The following is a 22,831-nucleotide window of genomic DNA, read 5'->3' as shown; positions in this document are numbered from 1 at the left end:
GCAGCAGACCCTCAAAGCAGGCTCTTAAAGGTCTTTATTCTGCAAACCCCATCAGACCCACTGATCCAGGAGGAACCCAGGTTTGGGTTCTGCTGCTGCTGGACATTAATTTGTTTTTGTTGCACCTTTCGGACCTAAAAACCCCAGAATGACCCCACATCAGGGCCCTAAGACGTCATTTAGTGTTCAGTGTGAGGTTAAATCTCCTGAACCTCCTCGTCTTCAGCGTCCGGCTGCCAGCAGCTGATTCATGCTGCATCGCTGCTCTGCAGCACTGCACCACTTCCAAGTGCTGCTTTTTTTACCTCCAGGAGTGAGATTTGCCAAGATTTAGGCTCAACGTCAGTATCTTTTCTTTGAATTAATTCTCTTAAAGGGGAACTTTATTTTTTTTCCAACCTGGGGTCTGTTTCCATGTCATTTCATACATGTGAGCGATGGAGAAATGAATCTTCAACATAGCTCCAGTATTTAGGCAGGCAGCTCAGCTAGCAGCTCAGCTAGCGAAAAGTATGGGGCAACTTGACCCTGGCGCGGGCTATTTCACGATTTCAGAACGAGATTTGCTTTCTAGCGTCCTGAGCTTTAGATACAGACCACAACAAAGAGCAATCGCCAAGTAATGTGGAGGTTTACGTTCACTTCTCATCTCTAGTATGTTGTGGGACACTCATTGAGACTATCTGAGCCGGTCAGTGTGGGGGGGAAAAGCATGTTAGGGCGGACTTTGACGCGGGGGGGCAAGTTGCCCCATACTTTTCGCTAGCCGAGCTGCTAGCTGAGCTGCTAAGCTGCCTGCCTGGCTAAATACTGGAGCTATGTCAAAAACTCATTCCTCCATCACTCACATGTATGAAATGACATGGAAACAGACCCCAGGTTGGAAAAAAAACAAAGTTCCCCTTTAAAGGCTCGTCTGCATTTGTGGCTACGGCTCCTTTTTTAGACCAAACCTGAAGGTTTTGAGCAATTTTATGAAGCAAAGCAGCAGTTTAACCTAAATGTTCACTAAAAGTGGAGGGAATTGGTGCAAACAGAGCTGAAGTTGTGGCCTCTGTGGCCCATCTAGCCGGCTGGATGTTTGCTGAATCAGGGCTGGAAGCTTTCCAGGAGAGGGAAGGGAGGAGCTGGCGGTGCAAATCAGCATCTGAGTGTTCTGCCGCTTCTACGGCGGCGTTCGTTCTACGGCGGCGTTCTGCTGCTTCCTGTTGTGCACAAATCAGGTGAAATCACAGCAGCTGGTTTTAAAATGCAACTCTGTGCTTCCTGGAGTCTGAATACTTTCTAGTTGGAGTGTGCTGAGTCATTTGCTCCCATGCTGCCTCCCTCCCTGTAGCTCTGCCTCCTCCCTCCTCCTCCCCTCTGTCAGGAAACAAGGCAGACTCAGTAAAGCAGCAGCGGTGGTGGTAAACGGTGGCGCTAACAGCAGCCGTCTTCTGGACGAGGGACGGCTCTTCTATCAACAAGCCTGTAGCTCCAGCAGGAATTTTTCATTCCACAGTTGTCAGGAGGAGGGAGGGGAGCTGATGTCATTAGCAGGGGTGTGTGAGTGCATCAGCAGCCATGTCACATGCTGCTAGGTGGGTCAGTGATGCGGACGGAGATGCATGGCAGTTGCACCGGGCACAGAGGCAGCAGGTTAGCTTCATGCGAGGAGGACAAGTTTGGTTTAGCAGATGCATTTCTCTTTTTGACTGACTTTTAGAAACGTGTTTTGTTGTTTTTTGTGGTGTCTAACTCTCTCTGTCGGATCTCCAAACAGAGTCGGAGCTGGCTGCGGTGGGCAGCAGGAGGATGCTTTTCCCCAACATGCCCGGCTCCCAGGAGATGGCGTCGTCCAGGGGCCCGCTGGGCGTCTCAGACCTGGGCCTGGGCCTCCAGTCCCTCAGCCTGTCCGGCTGGGACCGACCCTGGAGCAGCCAGGAGACGGATCACACCTCCCCGTCGCACGTCCAGACCAGCTCCCCCTCCAGTAAGGACTCAGCTCCTGGTGGTGTTCATGTTTTCAGGAGTTTGTTTGCTGGCGTGACCCTCGTTTACTGGTCAGATTGTGACATGTTGGTGTGTTTTTCCTGATTTATCTGCAGCCCTCATTAACGTTGAAATGTGTGAACAGCAGCCGTCTGTGTGTGAACGGCTGTAGCGTCACCAGGGAGGATGATGTGGCACTTTTGCTTTGCTGCATCTCTAGAAATCCGCCCGGCACACAAACCAGCTGCTGAAGCTACTTTTCCTTTCCCGAGTCTGTTTAAACATGGATCTGTTACCTGTTGATCAGTCCTGATGCTGGGATGTTGAGGTTTAGTTAGAAAACATGCTTGAAAGCTGATATCTAAGGAGCTGCTCGGTTTTAAGATGAGTCCGTCTTTAGCAGCGTTGGACGCCCCATTTATCGTGACCCATTTGAAGCGGCGTAGATTTACCGCTGCGTGTCCAAACCAACCCGCTAAAACTTCATTAGAGCTTCTAAACTGGGCCTGAAACAAAGTGGGACAGAGCTTTGAATGCAGCTGAATAATCCTCAGAGCCTCACAGTAACGTGCTGAGGAAGAGCTGCTGTTTGGAAAAGATGACGATGAATCGGTCATGGGGGGGGCATTGTTTCATATTAATAGCAGTCAAATGTAAAAGTGAAAACTACTTGAAGCTTTGACTCTTTTGATGGAAGCTTTTGGCAGAACATCAGAACCTTCTTCTGCTTTTAGAAGTTCTGATGAATCAATGAGCGTCTGCAGATTCAGCACACACACCTGGCTCTCCTTTAATGTCCTGAGTTTGTCCGGCAGCATCCCTCTGAGTCTTTTCTCAAACATGCTAACGGTAGCTAAATGCTCTGATTGGTTCTCCTGTTCTGCAGTGCTCGGCATGCTCGGCAGCCCCTTCAGTAGCCTCCTGGGGAAGCCCCCCGGCTACCTGCCCCCCGAGTCCATGAGCATGACTGCTGACTTCCTGGAGAAGTTCCCCGGCATGGCTCGCATGGCTAACCGGCTGGACTCCAGCTCCTTCCTGGACTCGCGCTCCAGCAGCCCTGAAGACTCTGAGACCAGCGGCTTCAGCTCCGGGTCGGACCACCTCTGCGACATGCTGGTGAGTGATCTGGATTTAAGCTGTGGTGTTGGATGGAGCAGATGTTCTACAGCAGAAGTCAGACTCGTGTTGATCTCTAGTGTACCGGAACAGTAAAATAACATCATAACCTGTAAATAACCTCAAATTCTGCAAGAAATGCGTTCTGAACATGTTTGCTTTTATGGAATTATTTTTTTTATCTTAATCATCCAGTTGTCCTCATTTATGGACCTCAACAAATAGTTTTCTTTGTCTGAAAAAAATCCAAAAATTCAGCAAAAAAATTCCCCAAATATCTGAAAATTTGCAAAACCTTAAAATTCCAATAATTCCTTTAAAGTTTCCCTAAAGCTTTTCTTTTAAAAAACATTTTGCATGAAAATTCTTGTAAATATTTTCAAAAATCCTAAAAAATATCTAGTGATTCCATATACACATCAGTGAAACTTCAAATATTTTCTTTAAGAAAATTGACATAAAATCAACCAAAATCCAGAGAAATTTGCTGGATTTATTCATTTTTATTTATTTTTTTAAACATTTTCTTTCTCCAAAAAATGCTCAAATTTCCCAAAAATGTGAAATTTCACTGAGAATATATATTTTCACATTTTCAGACTTTAGAACAAGTCAGTTTGACCCGCAGGACGACACCAGTGTTAATGAAAATAAGTTAAATGTCAACAATGTCAAACCTCAGTTTGTTTCCAGATCAGTGAGTCTAAAAAGGCTCAAAGCATTCAGTGTGGGTCTGAAGCATGGAGGACTTACTGCAGGATACAAACAACTTATGTTGTAGAAATGATTTAAATTTAGTTAATCTTCAGTTAATGTCTTCTCTGTAATTTTTACACTGAGGGCCGGATTGGACCCTCTGGAGGACCACTTTTGGACCACGGGCCTCATGTTGGACACCTCTGGTCTACAGTTTGTGGCATTCCTATTTATTACCATCCAAAAAGCACTCGGCCAGTCTGCTGACCTGCACAGACTATAAATCCCCAAACAGTCAGTCTTTAATTTAGAAATGGTCTGTTTGCTGGTTTTCTTGGTTAAATCTTTTCTCAGGAGGCTTCTCGTGCTTTCAGGCCGGCTGCAGGTTTAATTTGCCGTTCATGCTGCCGATCCAAACCCAAAACGGTCGTCGTGTCTTCTACATTCTCACTAACTTCATCACCACAAAAAATAAAATGTCCAGTTCCAGCTGGATGTTTTTGTTTTTAAAGAGCAAAGCGCCCGATGCTTGTTTTGTCGATAAGTCCTTTAATATATATATTTATGCTGCAGATCTCATTCTGTTCTCTTTTTGCATTTAAAATACAGCAGGATTTTAACAAATGAGACATAAAATTGTTAAACCTGAATTAACATTTAAGTTATTGTTGCTCTTTTTTTAAAATAGAGCGTTTTTGTCTGCATTGTTACCATAAATGCAAAAATAAAGTTCCTCCATTAACCAAAGCTACACTGGTTAAAAAGGCTCATTTAGAAACAGTTTAGCAGCAGATGTAGCATCTTCTGGTTTTATCTCTGCTCATCTAATGACTTCCTGTCATGCTGATGTCGAACCAGCTGACTGGTTCGTTTGGTCGTGTTGCATCTCGTTTAGACGGAGTTCTGCAGACAAAGCTCAGTGATGTCTGACTTTATGGTAGCTGGTATTCTGTGTCCTCTGTTCTGTTTTCTGCTTAATTAACTGTAATTAGAGCAGATAATCTACATCTGTCCCTGGGCAGAAACACAAAGTAAATAAACTAGTACTGAACCTGAAAGCCCATCAGTGGATAAACAGTAAATATAAGAGCCAGACGTTAAAGTCTTAAACCTGCAGCTTCCTGAGTCTCTGGTTAAACTATGAAAACAGATTCTCAGTAAATCCATGGAAACGGACTCTAATGCAGTCAATGTTTGGACTCGGTTGGTTCTGAAGTCTTGTCTCTTTTTAGCATAGCAGGATTTTTACTGAACTTATTCAGCTTTTTGTCTTCTGCAGTGTTTTAACGGCAGAGCTCAGTCAATGCCAGAAAACAAATCAGCTTTAGTCTCTGCAGTGACCAAGTCTGACCTGTAGGAAACTCCAGTTTTGCAGTTATCCTCTAGTTTTATCTCTAATGTGCCTGATTATCACAAACAGCGATAAAAGGACTAAACTAGAGGTTGGATCATACTTTTATTTGGTGTGAAGCTGTTTTAGAAGCCTCCTGGTGGGACTTTCTGGTGACATCTGCAGGAGGAAAACTAACAGCGCATTAATTTGAGCCGTTTCTGTATCTTTCAGTGTTAAATGTTAACCTTTGCAGCATCTTCAAGCGGTGAAGCTCTGAACTGAAAATGTGAATGTCTCTCAGTTCAGTTTCTGGATGTTTTTCTGCTGATATTTTTACTCACTGGGCTCAGTTTTATTTACTGTAGTCAGTCTGTAACTGAAGGACGTCTGAAGCCCATGGGATATGTCTGCATACATTTTATTTAAAAAATCATGGTTTTATGATCACATCTTTACAAATTCAATCACTTAATAAAAATGACTGGATATCACTAAAATATCAACTAAATGTCTGAATTTAACACCAACCACCTTCTAATGAGCTAAACAATAATAAAATGAGCTGATTCACAAATAGTTTGGATTGTGTTCTTTTAAGTTCAGATAATCATGACAAGTATTTATTTTTTGGCTATATATCAAATTTTATAAAGTAAATCCTTTTCCACCAAGTTCCCCGTTCCAAAAACTCCTCTCCAGGAAGTGTTAATTCCAGATCACATGACCTGCTCCACATGATGTCATTTCCTGCTGAAGAAAAGACTGGAAGACTCCAAGGCTTTCTGACTTATTTCATAGAAAATAGTCAACAGGTTTACTACAATGTCTTCTGAAATAACTTTACATTTCAATTTTACTCACTTGTGTAACTATGTAGAAGAATCTTTCTCTAAAATTCCATGTGGTGTTTGGTTTTAGGCGGCCATGTTGGTTTTAGGCCTGAAAACAGCAAAAATGTCGACTATGAAAATCCTGTAATTATTTATTGACCCAGCTGCTCTCTGCTGAAACTCCAGAGATTAGTTTAATAAAACACTGTTAATACTGGAAATAAGATCCCTCTGTGGTCTATTGATAGTTTGCTGTTATGTCCGGTGTGATGCCGTTCAGCCAACGAGTCCTGGAGTTTCTGTAGGTTTCAGCTGAGTTACTGATGCCTACCAGGTTGTACTGAGGAAGGCAGCATTCTTTGACAGAATGCGTTTTTGGTGATGAATGGAAACAATCACTGCTGGTGTCCTTCAGTTAGACTGGTTTTAAACTTCCTGTTAGAGCAGTGGGAACAACCTACAAGATCTGTGGAAAGGAATGCAGAGGTTTTATTTTTCACAGAATCTGGTTCCTGCAGAAGTTTTATTTTGGAGGATTTTTGATAAAATGTTTAAATAGGTTTCCCCAATCAAACTCTTAACAGATGAATGATCAGAAAACTGGAAACCTGTGGATTTATTCATACATTTAGTCTGTTTTCTGGAGCTCTTTGCCTTCAGATCTGCTCTTGAGGCGGTTCAAACCTGTCCTGTTCTGCTAAGATGTCGCTGCATTTCTTTCCTGACTGTCAGCTTTTATTTTTCACACGCTGTAAAAACAGACTTGTCTCTCTCTGCAGTCCACTCTGCGGATTTCTCCTCCCCTGCCTTATCTGGCCTCCAACATGCAGAAGGATCTGCTGCGTCTGGGTTCCCGTCTGGACCCCCAGGACTCCAGCTCCCCTCTGACTCCGCCCCCCAGCGCCAGCCCCGCCTCCTCCGCCGTCTCCCGCCGCTGGCGTACCGGCTCCCCGTGGCCCGGCGCCGACGTGCTGGACCAACCGGACGACGCGTTCAGCATCGAGAGGGAGGCTCGTCTGCACCGGCAGGCTGCAGGTAAACCAGTAAAACCAGTGCTGATAACTGAGCGACTTTCTCCTTAAACCTGACGACTTTCCAAAGCCTCTGGGAGATTTTTTTTTTTTTTGGTTGAAGGCGATAAATCTAGCGACTTTTTCTGGTGTTTTGGAGACTGACATGAAAGCTGGTATCGTTCTGCAGTTACTGTCCTCAGTGAGCAGCAGGGGGCGCTGTGAGCTCCTCCTCATCCTAAAGCACTAGTAGATGGTCGGTCTGATTAGAGCAGACCTGACCTAACCCCACTAACTAACCCTAACCCACCACCCGCCTCAGACTGCAGATGAATCCCGTAAAGCTGAAGGTCCTGGCTTAGAGCGGGATGAAAATAAAAATGTTTTAAATAAATTGCTGCATTTGACTCACAGCCTTTTCTTCAAAAAACATTTAGTGGGTTTTACATTCACTTTTTGTTTCTCCCATGTTATTATTCCTCTCTCCTAGAATGTCCATGACATTAAACTGCATTACATGCAGATTACAGCTATGCTAATCAGGATGACATCATGTAGTGACTTCTCGGACAGCCAATAGCTGCTTTGCTTACTGAGGACTTGGTACCACTGCTACAACCTCAGGGAGGATTTAAATAAACCCTGAATCTTTGCTAACCTCTTTCTGCTCAGCTGTGAACGAGGCGACGTTCACCTGGAGCGGCCAGCTGCCTCCCAGGAGCAACAAGGACCCTCTGTACTCCTGCAAGGTGTTTCTGGGAGGCGTTCCCTGGGACATCACAGAAGGTGAACCGCTGGAACACTTTAATAGATGCACAAGAGATCCTACGTTTACAGAGAAATCAAACAGATGCAGACCTGTGGTGGGATGAGCTTAAAGCAGGAAGTTTTCACAAACGCTCTGAAGCCACTTTTAGCATCAGACTGAACGGTTCCTCTTCAGAGGAGCTGACGGTAAAACCCACCGTGTTGCTCTGCAGTCAGTCTGAGTTTTATTCTGTTAGTGAGGTCACTTTTAACCCTCCTGTTGTCCTCATTTATGGCCACCAAAAATATAGTTTCCTTGTCTGAAAAAAATCCAGAATTTCAGCAAAAAAATTTCTGAAAATTTACAAAACCTTCAGGAAGAAAATTCCAATAATTCCTTAAGTTCCCCTTAAAAGTTTTAGGTAAATGTGGTAAGAAAATTCTAGTAAATGTTTTCAAAAAATGACTAAAAATCCTAAAAATGTCTAAAGTGATTCCATATATATCAGTTAAACTTCTGATATTTTCTTTAAGAACATTCACATAAAATCAGTTTATGTGAATGTTCTTAAAGAAACATTTTTTTTCCATCAAAAAATGTTCAAAGATTTCTCAAATGTGGACATGAGAAGTTTCACTAATTTATTTTCTTCCACATTTTCAGACTTGAACGGTTTGAGCTGCAGGACGACACGGTGAATGTTCATGGATTTAACAGTAACTGGACACAGTAAACTCTTTAACGTATTTTATTGTGGCTTCACAGAAGTTATTTCTAATCTGTGCATAACAGCGCTATGGTTCAGTATTTATTACTCTGGACGCTTTTCACACAAACGTCCGCTTTCTGAGTTTCTTTAAACGGTGGGTGATGTCTGCTCTCAGCTGATGTGGCTTACAGCTGGAGTTAACGCTTAGTTTTCAGCAGACGGTTAGTTCTATTAACTCGGATCAGTCCATCCAGAATCTGACGTTTCTAGGATGAGTCTTCATCTGATATGTCTAAAAATATTTCAGCTGAAATTCCAGCGTTTTCATACTTTTTCACCCAGTGGAAATTCTCAATAAGTGTCATGAGTTGGAAGCACAGACTGTATATGAAGATGGACGTAGCATCTGGCTCCAAAATTGAAGCCAACCCGGAAGTGTCAAAAACTTGCAATATCACGCCGTCCGCTAGGGTTGGCTCCAAAAAGCTTTTTCTCCATAGATCCCAATTCATTTTTGGAGAAAATAAAATGTGATAGACTGATGTTCTACAGCTCAGGGTTTTTTTCCCGTTAGTTTTCATGGTCAAAATGAGAGATCAGGTGGCCGATCTTAAAATAAATCAATACTGAATTTTAAATAAATCGTTAAAGTTGGTGCAGCCAGGGGGCGTGGCTATACTTGATACAGTCCCACTGACTGGTCCTGCCCCTAGTTACTCTCCGGTCCAGCCTGTTTGACGCTTTTTACGTCACTGGCTCCAAAAAATCCAAAACGGCGACCAGGAAGTAGCAAAATCTGGGCTTCATTTTCTCGGCGTTGAAACCAACGGGTGACGTCACGGTTAGTTTACGCCTGGTTGGAAGCTGAATGAGATGCCGGTGTGTCCTGGAGTCTGATGGTCAGAAGTTTCAGGGTGATGGAGAGAATTCTGGCAAAGCAGCCTCTGTTCAGAAAAGAAACCCTGGTCATTTAGAAACTGATTACTTTATCTGTCAGCTGAGTCACTGACGGCTTCCAGTTGAACTGAAGAACAGAAACTTTTATTTCTTTACGTAACTGGAGCAAGTGGTTTATTTATGGGAGTATTTTAAATGAGACGTGCAGAATAAAGGGGCTTTTAATGAAATATCTGATTTTTAACTTGGATTTGGTTAAATCTTCAGACAAATGAATTCAAAGATGTTGGAAATTCAATAATTTTTCTTTCTTTCTATGCCTTTTTAAACTTCAGTGGCTTTTGTGGTTCAGAGTTTCGGAAAATTAAATTATTGAAATTAAAGATGTTAGAAATGAGAATTTAAGTTTTTTTTTTTTTTTTTTTTTCTTTGAGTTCAGAACTTTCCCAAAAGCTTCATTTTAGCACTAACACACCACTGATGGTTTTATCTGTCTGAACAACACGTTAAAACTGGAAATGTGTCTGTAGACAGACATCTGCTGACTGCCCCCCCCCATCCTCATGTTTACTTTGTCTTTAATTAAATTCCAGCCGGCCTGATCAACACGTTCAGCGGCTATGGCCCTCTGACAGTGGAGTGGCCGGGTAAGGATGGGAAACACCCTCGCTGCCCTCCTAAAGGTAATGTGGCCAAAGGTAATGAGAAACTGGTAGGAGACTTTCATTATTCTGGTTTTAGGGTGACACTGGTGATGGTGAGTTTACCTGGTTCTGAGTCTGGGATTAATGGGAAACACGGTGCTAGAATGTGGGAGTGGATGGAAGAGAAATACTTCATTATCTGTGTAGAAATGCTTCATTATCTGTGTAGAAATGCTTCATTATCTGTGTAGAAATGCTTCATTATCTGTGTAGAAATGCTTCATGTACAGAAACCAGTCTGTCTGTTCTTGTAAACAGGTTTGGCTTTTATATTTGTCCTTATCGGTGCCTTAGTGTTTTGTACGTCCACACTGCAGCAGATTAACACGTCAGGCTTTAATTTCAATATATTTAAGTGTAAAAACGGACTCTTTAGTTTTTACAGCATCTTATTGTGTTGGACAGTCGCTGTTTTGGTCTGTTTGCCAAATGCTTCAGTTTTCACCACTGAAATGCTCTTAGCTTTTCCAGAAGTTTCCTTATTATGGGATGTTATTTTTAAAGGGACAACTCTAAGGAAAGCCTGTTTTTTCCTCACTGACCTGTTTAGACAGCATCTGAAGAAGAAACAAGTCGGCGAGGTAAAGCCAGACTTTAGAGTTGTTGCTTTAAAACTAACGCTGTTCTAGCTTCCTTATCTGTAGCTTCATTTTCTACCATTTATTTAAGCTTTTTTCACTACTTAAAGCTCGTGTCCGGAGTTTCCATTTGTTTTCAATTTATGTATCATTGTTTAACAAAGCTTAAATGTGTTAGTCTAGTTCGATACTATAATATAAAGTTAGTATAACGCGATATGAAAATTTATTCCTGAGCTCCGCCTTCCTCTCATAGACCCCCATGTTATTCCAAAAAGCGCCGGTCGCTGCCGACCAATCAAGTTCGAGCTTCAGCTTTGTCATGCTGTCAATCAACGGTTACGCGCACAGCAAGCAAGCCCATGCAGAGGTGGGCGAGCTACGCACTACGCAACCGCGAGCACATTTGTTTTGCTTGTGGAGGAGAGAGCATCAGGGATCAGCAACTTCCAGAAAAGTTACCAATCCCACGGCTTGTCAGGCCAAGAGACCGCAGGACGTTTTTTGGCTCGGGGTGCTCGCGTCGCTCTCCGACCACGGCCTCCATAGCCCGCCTGACGGCTTCGTTTAGATGCCCGACCTCTGGAGGAAGATGTTGGGGCGTCTGGGACATACTCTTCGTCAGAGGAGTCATGCAATTCTGAACTCTAGATAGAAATAAATAAACAATGTAACACATATACACGCGTAAATGCACTAAGTTTGATAAACAACGTCATCCAGAGGGATACACGAGTGTAATCACATATTGAAACTTTACTCGTTCGTCCTAGCAGATTCATGTTATTTTGGTATTAGGACAAGTTAGACTCAGTACAGCATTCTAACGTAATTCCTTTATTATTTACTAAATGTAGAAGAGTGGAAAACAGCAAAACAGGCGAGATGCTGCAGCACTCCGGGCACTTCTCTCATGTACTGAGCGTGCACAAATAAAGGGGTGAAATCAGAGGGAGGGACCAACAGTGTTTTGGGAGACGCTGCGATTCAAACTCCGGACAGCAGCTTTAAAGCAGTTTCTATCAGTTTTCACCAGTCTGTCAGACTGCTTTTAAATTCATAAAAGGATACTGTCATTACTTTATTTAGTTATTTGAACGTTTCTGCGTCATTTGACTCTAAATATTAGAACCAATCTCTGACTTCTTTTAACTAGACTGCTCTGCACTCTTTGACTAGTTTTCACACTGCATTTAGTAAAAGTTGGACCAATCTAAAGTTCTTTAAGATGATTTAAAATGCCTCCTGCAGTCTGTAGAAGAACCTAAAACAGGACGTCTCCAACCTCAGCATAAAAGCAGCCGTATTAAAGTTTCAGATGGCTGTACAGGCTTATTAGGAATCATTTAAAGCCACTAGTAAAACATTTTTTCATCTTTGCAGCTTCAGAGCACATGTCAGATTTTAGACATTTGAACTCAAACACCTGATGGATTATTCAGGCAGTGATGGTCTTTAATAGAGCTGTAAAATATTAAAGGTGAAGCAGTAAAACAGAATCCTGCAACCATCTTTAATAACAGACTCTTCATCCTCACGCCTTCATTTAGATAAAGATCAGACTTTCTGAAGGAAATCCTCGTGCCAAACATTTAGGAAAGAAAAACGACATCACGGCAGAAATGCAGCTCCTAAAAGTAATAAGAAGAAATAACTATGCATAACTGAAATAAATCAAACTGTTATCCAGAGGTAACGGAAATATTAGTGAAATGAATGTTGCTCCTGAAAAATTAGAAGAAAATTACATCGAAATGACACCGTGTTGTACGAGAAAGTGAACAAAATAAGATGTTAATGAAATGCTGCATGTGGTTCAGAAACTGATTTTACTGCTGAGAAGTAACAGAATGTTGATGTTTGGATCAGTCTGTTTTAGTGTAGTTTGTACCGACGGGTCCAAAGTATGAACAGAACCCTTCATGTGGATCAGCAGATGTAAAATAAGAGCCTCCTGTTGGTTTTCTGTAGGTTATGTGTACCTGGTGTTTGAGAACGAGAAGTCTGTGCGAGCGCTGCTTCATGCCTGCACCCTGGACCCGTTCCACCCCGACGACAACAGAGAATACTACTTCAAGATGTCCAGCCGCAGGATGCGATGCAAGGATGTGAGTAGTTCTGTAACATCAGAACACTTTATCCCCCACAGCAGCTCTGAAGGCAGAATGAGCTTTATGATGGATCACAGGCTTTGTACCTGTACGGTCCTCTGAGGTCTCTGGTTTCACAGGTAGACGGCTAGCTAACGCGATTCCTCAAACTGAAGGCAGAACTTTCCTTATTGACGGTCGCTTTATGTCCAACGTAAAAAGACGAGTCCTGGAATGAAACAGGAGGTGAAGCAGCATCCTGTCAGGGTCTGACCGACACAGCTGCTTTCAAAAGCCCAGATTTATCATCAGTAGGGGGCGCTGGCGTACACAAAACTCTGCGGGGAAGAACGATGCATAATAATAAAAGCTAACTAGTAAATCTGTAGCGGCTCGGTGGCAGAAACTGACTTCTTTAAACAGCAGTTTGATCTGAATGCTGCTCTGACTGTAAATCACACGTTTCCCTGAACTTCTGGACAGTAGAGCTGTTATTTATCATTTATTAAAGGAACACAGTTTAGTGATGGTCAGCGTTGGTTTGCTGGATGAAACTTTCAGGGAAGGTCAGAAATAACAAGGACCAAGTGATGTGAAAGTTTTACTGTAATAAGTTCACTGCTCTGATAAATGAAATCATTAAGAACTGAAGCTGATGATTAGCAAATGGCTTCTTTGGATTATTTTTAACTATAGAATGTCAAACTAGATCATTTAAAATCTATTAGTTTTTTTTATCCAGTTATTCAGACCATAAATCATTTTATCTCTTATAGGTGAACTAGAACTCTGGTACTCCAATCAGAACTCTCCATCTGAGTGCGGGTGGTTGTTGGTGAGGTTCAGTCGTGGTTTCTTCTTTGTCCTCCAGGTGCAGGTGATCCCGTGGGTGATCTCTGACAGTAACTACGTACGCTGTCCTGCTCAGCGTCTGGATCCCAGTAAGACGGTGTTCGTTGGCGCGCTGCACGGGATGCTGAACGCCGAGGCGCTGGCCAGCATCATGAACGACCTGTTTGGAGGCGTCATGTATGCCGGCATTGACACGGACAAGCACAAGTACCCCATAGGTGAGCTGGTTTTAATCAGTACGCTGGAAACATGAAGGCTAAAAGAGCTGTGGAGAGGCCAGGGCTCACGGGGACTTCTGGAGACGGCAGATTCTGATACTTGGTAGAAAAAAAAACAGTAACGGATTACTTAAAATGTGTAATGAATAACTTCTTTTTTTGGCTCCTTAATGCTACAACAAAGAAATTACAGAACATTTGACTGTTTTAATACTTTGTCCTTTAGGGTTTAACTTTACAACAGAGGAAAAGAAAGATTAAACCTCTGGGAAATGATAGAACCTTAGAGTGGATCTATTGAGTTATGAGATCATCTGGTGCTTCTTGTTGCTGCAGATCAGAGGCAGGCAGAAGAACGTTTATGGAAAGTTGTAGACGGTAGTTGAGAGGAAAGCAGCAAACCGATGGTGTTTGTCCTGATGGATTTATCTCTAGATTTAGGCCATAGCTGTATATCAGCATGATGAGTGAAGTTCCTGTAAAACATTATTTCTGCAGCCCTCTGATGCTCTTTAACGTTAAATCACTTTTTCTGTCTCATTATTTTCTTTGCCATGAAGTCAAATAAAAACCAGAGATCCTTCCTCTGATGTAAAACACGTCATCTTTGACAGCATTTTAAATCTATAATGGTCACAGATAGTCAGACACTAATGTTCCTCCGTAACGACACAGTGAGTTTCTGTTCCAGCCTGGGTCACGTTGTAGGATTTAAGACAAAGTAGAACTAAGAGTGACATCATGACAGACAGCGATGTTCATCGTTTTACTGACTAAACCTCCTCTGTGTTCCCTTAGTCTGTCTGAGCTTTAGAAAAGGGTTAACGTCGTCTTTATATTTAAATCTTTTGTGTTCAGGACTAGTTTCTTTGTAAATCTGACTTTTCTTCCAGGCTCTGGACGTGTCACTTTCAACAATCAGCGCAGTTACCTGAAGGCTGTTTGTGCCGCGTTTGTGGAGATAAAAACACCCAAGTTTACAAAGAAGGTGAGAAAATGCAATAAATTATTGGTGTTTCTGTTGTGGCTAAAAGCTGCACAGTGACTATTTATGATTCCTTTAAGATGCACAACGAAACTTTAGTGCGCTGCTTAAAAACGTAGCTTGGATAAATTAAAGGATCTGCTAAAACGTGCTCTCATTCAGTATCAGATGTTCACATGACTTTAAGAAGCTTTAAAGTCATGTAATGGATGAACTTGACTGTTAAGAATAAAACATGACTGAGAATCATAAATTAGCCTAAAACAGAACAAATATCTGTTTTAAACTGCTTCTTTTCCTCAGGTTCAGATTGACCCGTACCTGGAGGACTCCATGTGTCAAGTTTGCCTTCGCCAACCCGGACCTTTCTTCTGCAGAGACCAGGCCAGTGGAAATCTGCCTTTAGCTAGCCTTTAGCTTGTTAGCGGTCATTGGGTTCAGCTGATCAGTCCAGATAACATGAAAATGGATTTAAAACACAAGGATGTGAAATGTTTGTCTTCTTTAGCTAAAGTAGACTAAAGGGTCAAATATTTTTCCATCACACACGAAAATCAGTTTATATTTCCAGGAACTTCTTGCTTGTGTTTCTTTTTGTCGTCCTGATGAGGTGAAGGTTTATTGGAGGTGGTTTGGTCTAAAGGAGCTCGAGTTAATTTAAATCAGCACTTTAGAATGTTATGCCGTACGTCTGATCCAGGGTTTATACCGTCAGTTTATCTGCTGCTAAAGCTCATCACGTTTTAAATCTTACACTGAATATTAAACTGAAGCTTGACTATTAAACAAAATGAATAAAATCCAGTTCAGGTCACATTTACACAAAACAATCATTCAGTCCTCTGTTGTAATGTGAGGTGTTTATAAGGCAGAGATGTATTAACCCTCAAGCGACCCAGTGTTATTTATGACTCCAGCCATATAATTATATTTGCCGTTTTTATATCTTTTATCTGAAAAATGTTTCCTGCCATGAATTTGTCAATCTACTTGTCCTACAGCTGCTCATAGTTTTTTGTAGAGATCGGCCAACTGGTGTGACAAGGATAATGGAAACTTGTCTGGGGTCACTTATGACCCAGACAGATGTGTCGGTTTTTCACTATTGTAGGGTTTAGTTTTATTTATTTATTTCTACCTCTAATCGCTATATTTCAGTGTGTTGCACTATAGCTGGCAGACCTACATTTTTAGCCACAGCTGCCCTGGGGCAGACTGACTGGCTGCCAATCCACTCCTACAACCCCTCTGACCCCCACCAACATTACACAGCATACACATTCATACACCAGTGGAAGTGGCAGCACTGGAGCTCAGGTGGGTAAAGTGTCTGAGCCACAGCCGCCCCTAATCTAAATACTACTCTGCATGTTACATCGCACACATACAGACAAGATGTTTGTGTACATTTAGTTTTATGTGCTTTTGATTTACTATTGAGGAAACAAAAGGAATAAAGTTTTAACAGAAGTGGCAGACAAAGCGTGTCTAAATAAATGTTATTGTGTTCTTACAATGCATCATATTGTTCATCTGGTTTTACTTTAGCTCTGTCAAAAATGATTAAAATCCATGAGTAATTACAGAAGGTTATTTTAAAATATCCATCTTAAAATGCAGTGGAGTGGAATAGGTAAGAAAGCACAGAGGCACTAAAGCAGACATTCCTGTGTAACATATAGTGGGTCATAAATGAGCCCAGTCGCTAGAACAGCTTGGTCACTTGAGGGTTAAGTCAGATTTTATTCAGCTTTACTAGATTAAGTGTTTAATGGTGTTATAGGGGGGACATTTAAGGTGTAAGAGTTTCTTAAAATGATCATTTTGAGCTTTTGTGCCTGACTTCTTTGAACCAACATGACCCTTTGACCTGCAGGCCTGCTTCAAGTACTACTGCCGCTCCTGCTGGCACTGGCGACACTCCATGGACATCCTGAGCAACCACCGGCCGCTGATGCGCAACCAGAAGAACCGGGACTCCAGCTAGACCGGACGGATCCGGCCGCTCTGAAGGGCCAGACGAGAAGAAGCCTCTCTTCGGGGCGAAGCTGCCCGCCAAGGAGAACACGAGCGCCGGGCCCTCGGGGCTCCGCGGCGCTCCACCAGGCACTGGGGATATCACTGTAGAAAATGTTCACTTTTGCACTTGCTCATTTTTGCTGTTCACAGTGGCACTATGCACAGTGACCTAAGGGGCCCTTCACACTTATGCATTTTCCCAGACTTGTGGCCAGACGGAAAGATGGGAGTCAGCCTAAGGTTAAGAAGTGGATGAAAATGCCATTTCTCTTTTTGTTTTTCCTCTTTTCTTTGTTTTTGTTTCCATGTTTTGCATCGTGAAGAGCGATCACGCAGGTCTCATCACTGGCAGATGCCATACAGTGCCTTTAACTTTTTATTTCTCCCTCCTCCCCCCCCCCGGTTGGCGTCTGTTTTTTCCTGTGCAAGCCAGCTGGTGTTTCTTACTTTTGAGAGTTGAATGTTGGGCTTCATTTAACCGGTCGCATTTCAGACATTTTTACGCAGTTTTTTACTAATTTGTACACAAACGGTTTTAAGTCATGACATGAAAATTTTGAACAGAATTCTACCAGGCGGCTGTTTATGGGAAAAACCCCCCTTTTATTTTTCTGCTTTTTTTTCTCATACATTTTTCTGTGGCTGTTAACTTTTTCTTTTTTAATTTGCCCTCCCAAATTTCAACTGAATGGGCACAAACGTTGGATGTACTCCTTGCTCTGTTGGTCCAGTTACATTAAATGTGTGTAACCGTAGAACTCGGCGGTGATGCTTCGCGTTCTTTCAAGCAACCGATGATCCCGTTGAAAGAGTGACTGAATCATTTAACTGTACATAGTTTTGATTTTTGCACTTTTTAATTTGCACGTGTGGAGAGGTGGCAGTGGTTTTAATCACTTTTGTACATCAGCAGGGGGACGTTAGAACAGCTGCTTGTTTCCTGTTGAATGTAAGAACTTCCACTGAGCTGATGATAAATTATCCAGAGCTTGAGTAGACCCCAGTAAACACCCGATGCTTTCTTATCCCATTTTGCCTTCCTGTTCCAGTTGGACATAAATGCATAATAAGCTGTGTGCCAAAGACAAAGTGTCTTTTCTTTATCCATTAGGTTGTCATGCTGAGCTTGTTGTCCCTTAGCCCAGCTGCTTTTTAGAGTTTTGAAAGTCTACCTCATTGTGGTCTGCCAAGTTTGCTGCTACTTACAGTTGTGGAGTATGTTCAGATTGGGCACAATAAAGGTGTTTAAGCATTACAGCAGCCTCTGGACTCTTTATTCATGGAGCGGTTGTGTTTTGGAGTCGTCATTGCTTGTAGCTCAGGAGTTTTATGTCTGGAAGATGGTGATGGAGTCGTGAACAAAAGTTTGCGTAGACCACGTCTAGTACAGCAGTCTTGAGTTTTAATGACTCCTAACTGGATTTTCCATGACGGAATCCTTGAAACATGTCTTTATTAAAAACTGATGTGTTTTGGTTCTTTTACGGATGGATTAAAGGGGTTCTGGAAAAATGAAAACCTGCTGGGTCAAAAATTTACATCCTGCAACTTGAGTTCTGTTTGAAAGTTGTGTAATTTTTTTTTTTTTTTTTTGTGGTGTGGAGTCTTAACTAGAGTGATGGTGACAGACTCCTGAGACATTTTTAAAGGGAACCTGCTGGATTCTCATCAGACTGAGCCATGAACTCTACAGTCTGTGGAGTAGAAATCTGAAGGAGCAGATCAGTGACTTTAAGTTACTGAGAACCTTTTCAAAGCAACATCCCAGCATCTGCAAACCACAGGGTATAAAGTTCATGGTCCAGGTGTTTTACTGCCAGAATCAGGAAGAAAACTCAAACTATCACCTGCTGCTGGAAGCTGATTGGTCAGGATGGTCAAGAGTCAACCAGGAACCATCAAACGGGTCTGAATGAATGAGAAGCTGTTCAGATGTCTGGTTTGTCGTCATAGACTGAGAGGCCGTAAGAAGAAATCTTTTCATCCAGAAGTTGAACCTTAAAGATCCACTGAGGGTTGCTGCTGGTCACATGGACAAAAAGACCTGAGGAAAGATCTGTGGTCAGATGCTACGGTGAGATCAAGTGGAATAAACTATTCCCAATTAATCTGTTTGTACTGTAATCTAAGACTACTTTTTTTGTTTTAGCAGCTGGTTTCCTGAACATTTCAGTGCATGTGAACCTCTCCCATTGAAACGGTTGACTGAGATCCAGACGGACTGCAGAGTAGAAACCAAACGGTAAGTACACTGTTTAAAAAAAAATAAAAATCTAATGTTTTAATTCCAGCTGTGTGTGAGGGTTTCTGCTTCTTGGCTGTTCTATCTGCTGTCTTTAACCACGTTTACTGTAATCATGAAACACGATGTGGCTCATGTCAGGTTGATAACTTCTGTGTATTTTATCATGCTAGCGTGGGCTAACAGCTGTGGGTAGATTATTTCTCAGTGCCTCTCTGGTAAAGAAAGTTTGTGGTTGTAAATGAAAGTGAAGAGAGATGTGGTTGATACAATCATTGTTTTGATGCTGGTGATCTGGTAGTGTTGCTGTTCTGAATGTTGCATACTGCACTTCTAAAATACCTGACAGGTCTCACATTTACAAACCCCAAGTTTTTCTTTGCATTAAAAATAACTTGACACCTATCAGAGCTAGAAAAGCACTCAGAACTCAGTCCTCCAGGGCCCGCTCTCTTTGCATCATTTCCTACAGATAAAATCTTTAATATAAATGACCTTGTTCTGAGCACAGGCGTGTGTTCTGCATGGGTACGTTATTTACAGATACTGGATCACGTGACCTAAATATGTAGCAGGAACTGATGGGACTCAGAAACACCCCCACAGTTTAATCAGCTGTTCCTTGGATCATTTCTGATGGATAAGTCCTGATAAGTCCTCAGAGGTGGATTTGTAGTAGAATCACAATCAGCTGATGTAGTGTTCACTGGTTGTCATGGTTACAGTGACGCCGTGCTGCTATCTGACAGAAGCTGGGTTTCCATTACAGTTTTTTGCAAAATAAAAGCGATATTTCTAAAATTTGGACAAAGTATATTTGCGCTTTGAACGTGTTTCCATTGAAGGTTGTTCTGGGCAGAAGCATCGTAACTCTCGTAAAATATCATCCCGCGAGATTTCACTGCAGGAAGATGGACGCCCAAAACCTGTTTCTATCTCCTTCTAACACTCTGCATTCCTCTGCTGTTTGAATTCAATTCAATTCAATTCAATTTTATTTATATAGCGTCAATTACAGTCAAATCGTCTCAAGACGCTTTACAGAACCCATATGCCTGACCCCCAGAGCAGCCCAAAGGCGACAGTGGCAAGGAAAAACACCCTTTTAACAGGGAAGAAACCTCGAGCAGAACCCGGCTCAAATAGGGGGGACCCATCTGCCTGCTGGCCGGGCGGGTTGAGAAGGACAGAAGAGGGCAAGGGGGAGGGATGGGAGAAGAGGGAGGGGTGGGAAAGCAAGGAAACACAACACACATTTGGATACATGCATGACAGGATATGTGACACAGACAAAGTATAAGCTAACATTGAAAACTGACTCATAGTTTACTCTGATGATGTACGGCTCTGACATTAAACATACTCCTTATATAACTAGCAGTAAAATTCAAACAGTATGTAAGTTAGCATAACAGTATATTGAAGGCGATGCAGAGTTGACTCGTGGAAAAAGGGAATTGGAAGCAGAGGGCTGGTGGAAGGTCAGTAAGCAGCATCCCACAGTGGACATGGTGGAGACTGGAACCAGCTGGTGGAACATCGACCGCAGATCTGAAGCATCCAGCTCTGGGACCAGGGACACTCGGAGAAATAGCACAGGGGGAAACAGAGTGAATGTACTGCAATAACGGTATACATATTAAATGTAAAGGTAGATAGAGAAGGGCTCAGTGCGTCAAGAAAAGTCCCCCAGCAGCCTAGGCCTATAGCAGCATGACTAGAGGCAGAACGAAGGGACGTCCAAGAAGGAGTCAGCTGTGCAATGAAGACACAAGCCGAACCTCTGTGGGTCACCCAGTCAGCCCCAACTATAAGATTTGTCAAAAAGGAACGTTTTAAGCCTGGTCTTAAAAATAGAGAGGGTATCTGCCTCCAGAACCCAAACTGGGAGCAGGTTCCACAGGAGAGGCGCCTGATAACTGAAGGCTCTGCCTCCCATTCTACTTTTAGAAATTCTAGGAACAACAAGTAAGCCTGCAGTTTGAGAGCGAAGAGTTCTACTAGGATAATAAGGTACTATCAGATCTTTAAGATATGATGGAGATTGGTTATTAAGAGCTTTATATGTCAGAAGAAGGATTTTAAATTCTATTCTGGATTAACAGGAAGCCAGTGAAGAGAAGCAAGTATAGGGGAAATATGATCTCTTTTGCTAACTCCTGTCAGTACTCTCGCAGCAGCGTTTTGGATCAACTGTAGATGTTTGAGAGAGCTATTTGGACAACCCGATAATAAGGAATTGCAATAGTCAAGCCTGGAAGTAACAAAAGCATGAACTAATTTTCTGCATCACTCTGAGACAGAATGTTCCTGATTTTTACAATATTACGCAGGTGAAAAAGGAAGTTCCTACAGATTTGCTTTATGTGTGAGTTAAAGGACATGTCCCTGGTCAAAAATAACTCCAAGATTCCTCACAGTAGTACTGGAGGCCAATGTGATGCCATCCAGAGTAACTATTTGCTTTGAAAGCGAAGTTTCTAAGATGTTTGGGGCCAAATACAATGACTTCAGTTTTGTCTGAATTTAGCAGTAGGAAAGTTAAAAGTCATCCAGGTTTTAATGTCCTTAAGACAATCTTGCAGTCTAGCTAACTGATCAGTTTCATCTGGCTTCATAGATAAATACAATTGTGTGTCATCTGCATAACAATGGAAGTTAATACAATGCTTCCTAATAATATTGCCTAAAGGAAGCATGTATAATGTGAAAAGTATCGGTCCTAAGACAGAACCCTGAGGAACTCCGTGATTAACTTAGTCTGCTCAGAAGAGTTATTGTTGACATGCACAAACTGGAACCTATCTGATAAGTAGGATTTAAACCAATCCAGTGCTGTCCCTTTAATGCCAATGAATATTCTAGACGCTGTAATAAATGTTGTGGTCGATTGTGTCAAACGCTGCACTAAGATCTAACAAACAAGTATAGAGACTAGTCCATTATCTGATGCTATGAGAAGGTCATTAGTAACTTTCACTAGAGCTGTTTCTGTGCTATGATGCACTCTGAAGCCTGACTGAAACATTTCAAACAAATTATTCCTTTGTAGGTGTTCACACAATTGATTTGCAACTGTTCTTTCCAGAATTTTAGAGAGAAATTTGCTGTCTAGTATGGCAGTGATGTTTTCTCAGAATAATGGCAAGAAAAGTCTCGGTCTCCTCTTCTGTCCACACGTACCGCGCCATGTTTACTCAGAGAACTGGTCATGTGACCAGGTACGTCACGTCCGGTGACGTATAATTTCAGAAAAGTGTTTCCATTGCGCTTTTTCGATATTTTTCCAATACGAAAACGTCTGAAAAACCACCTCATGAGAGCGTAAAAACTTTTTAGCGATATTTTAGTCCTTTTTCGAAATTCAGGTGTTTCCATTACCGTTTTTTTTTATTGCGCTATTTACTTTTTGCAATATGCTATAGGGTAATGGAAAACAAGCTACGTGATACAGAAATCTTTAACCAATCGTGGATCAGACTCAAAGCTGCATCACTAGCCAGAATCTGATTACTTGGTCCTTGAGTCATTCTGAGCTTCAATGGAAATTTCGTCCAACTCTGATTTGTCTGTTTTAGAAGCATGTTAGAGACGGCACATAACTCCACTGTGTCCTTGTGGACTAGTACTTATCGTTATTCTGTTGTTTAATGCGTTTAGCTTTGCTCATTCATAATGCTGCATAATTGAAGCACTTCGCAACTTCTGAATGCATAAATCTGGTTTTTCATGTTCATGTAGTGGAGTTAAAGGGGAAATCCTCTGATACCAGTTTGTGTTTAATTCAAGATATTTTTTGTCATTGCATTTCTGCAACAAAACTTGGTTGGCAC

General features: G+C 42.1%; 1 protein-coding gene across 1 annotated transcript; it reads left to right on the top strand.

The window, feature by feature from the left end:
• The first annotated feature begins 1,273 nt into the window (after positions 1–1,273).
• LOC127532490 (cytoplasmic polyadenylation element-binding protein 1-like) lies at positions 1,274–18,011 on the top strand. The gene is made up of 11 exons (XM_051944234.1): positions 1,274–1,638; positions 1,763–1,972; positions 2,858–3,087; positions 6,726–6,981; positions 7,629–7,742; positions 9,904–9,993; positions 12,564–12,700; positions 13,554–13,752; positions 14,646–14,740; positions 15,041–15,121; positions 16,614–18,011. The coding sequence occupies exons 1-11, from the start codon at positions 1,608–1,610 to the stop codon at positions 16,722–16,724; spliced, it is 1,554 nt and encodes a 517-aa protein (XP_051800194.1). The 5' UTR covers positions 1,274–1,607; the 3' UTR covers positions 16,725–18,011.
• Positions 18,012–22,831: the final 4,820 nt, after the last annotated feature.

Source organism: Acanthochromis polyacanthus, chromosome 2, assembly GCF_021347895.1.
Source record: "Acanthochromis polyacanthus isolate Apoly-LR-REF ecotype Palm Island chromosome 2, KAUST_Apoly_ChrSc, whole genome shotgun sequence".
Taxonomy (NCBI): Eukaryota; Metazoa; Chordata; class Actinopteri; family Pomacentridae; genus Acanthochromis; species Acanthochromis polyacanthus.
The sequence above is the reverse complement of the archived record's forward strand: the minus strand, read 5'-3'. Positions and strand labels throughout refer to the sequence as shown.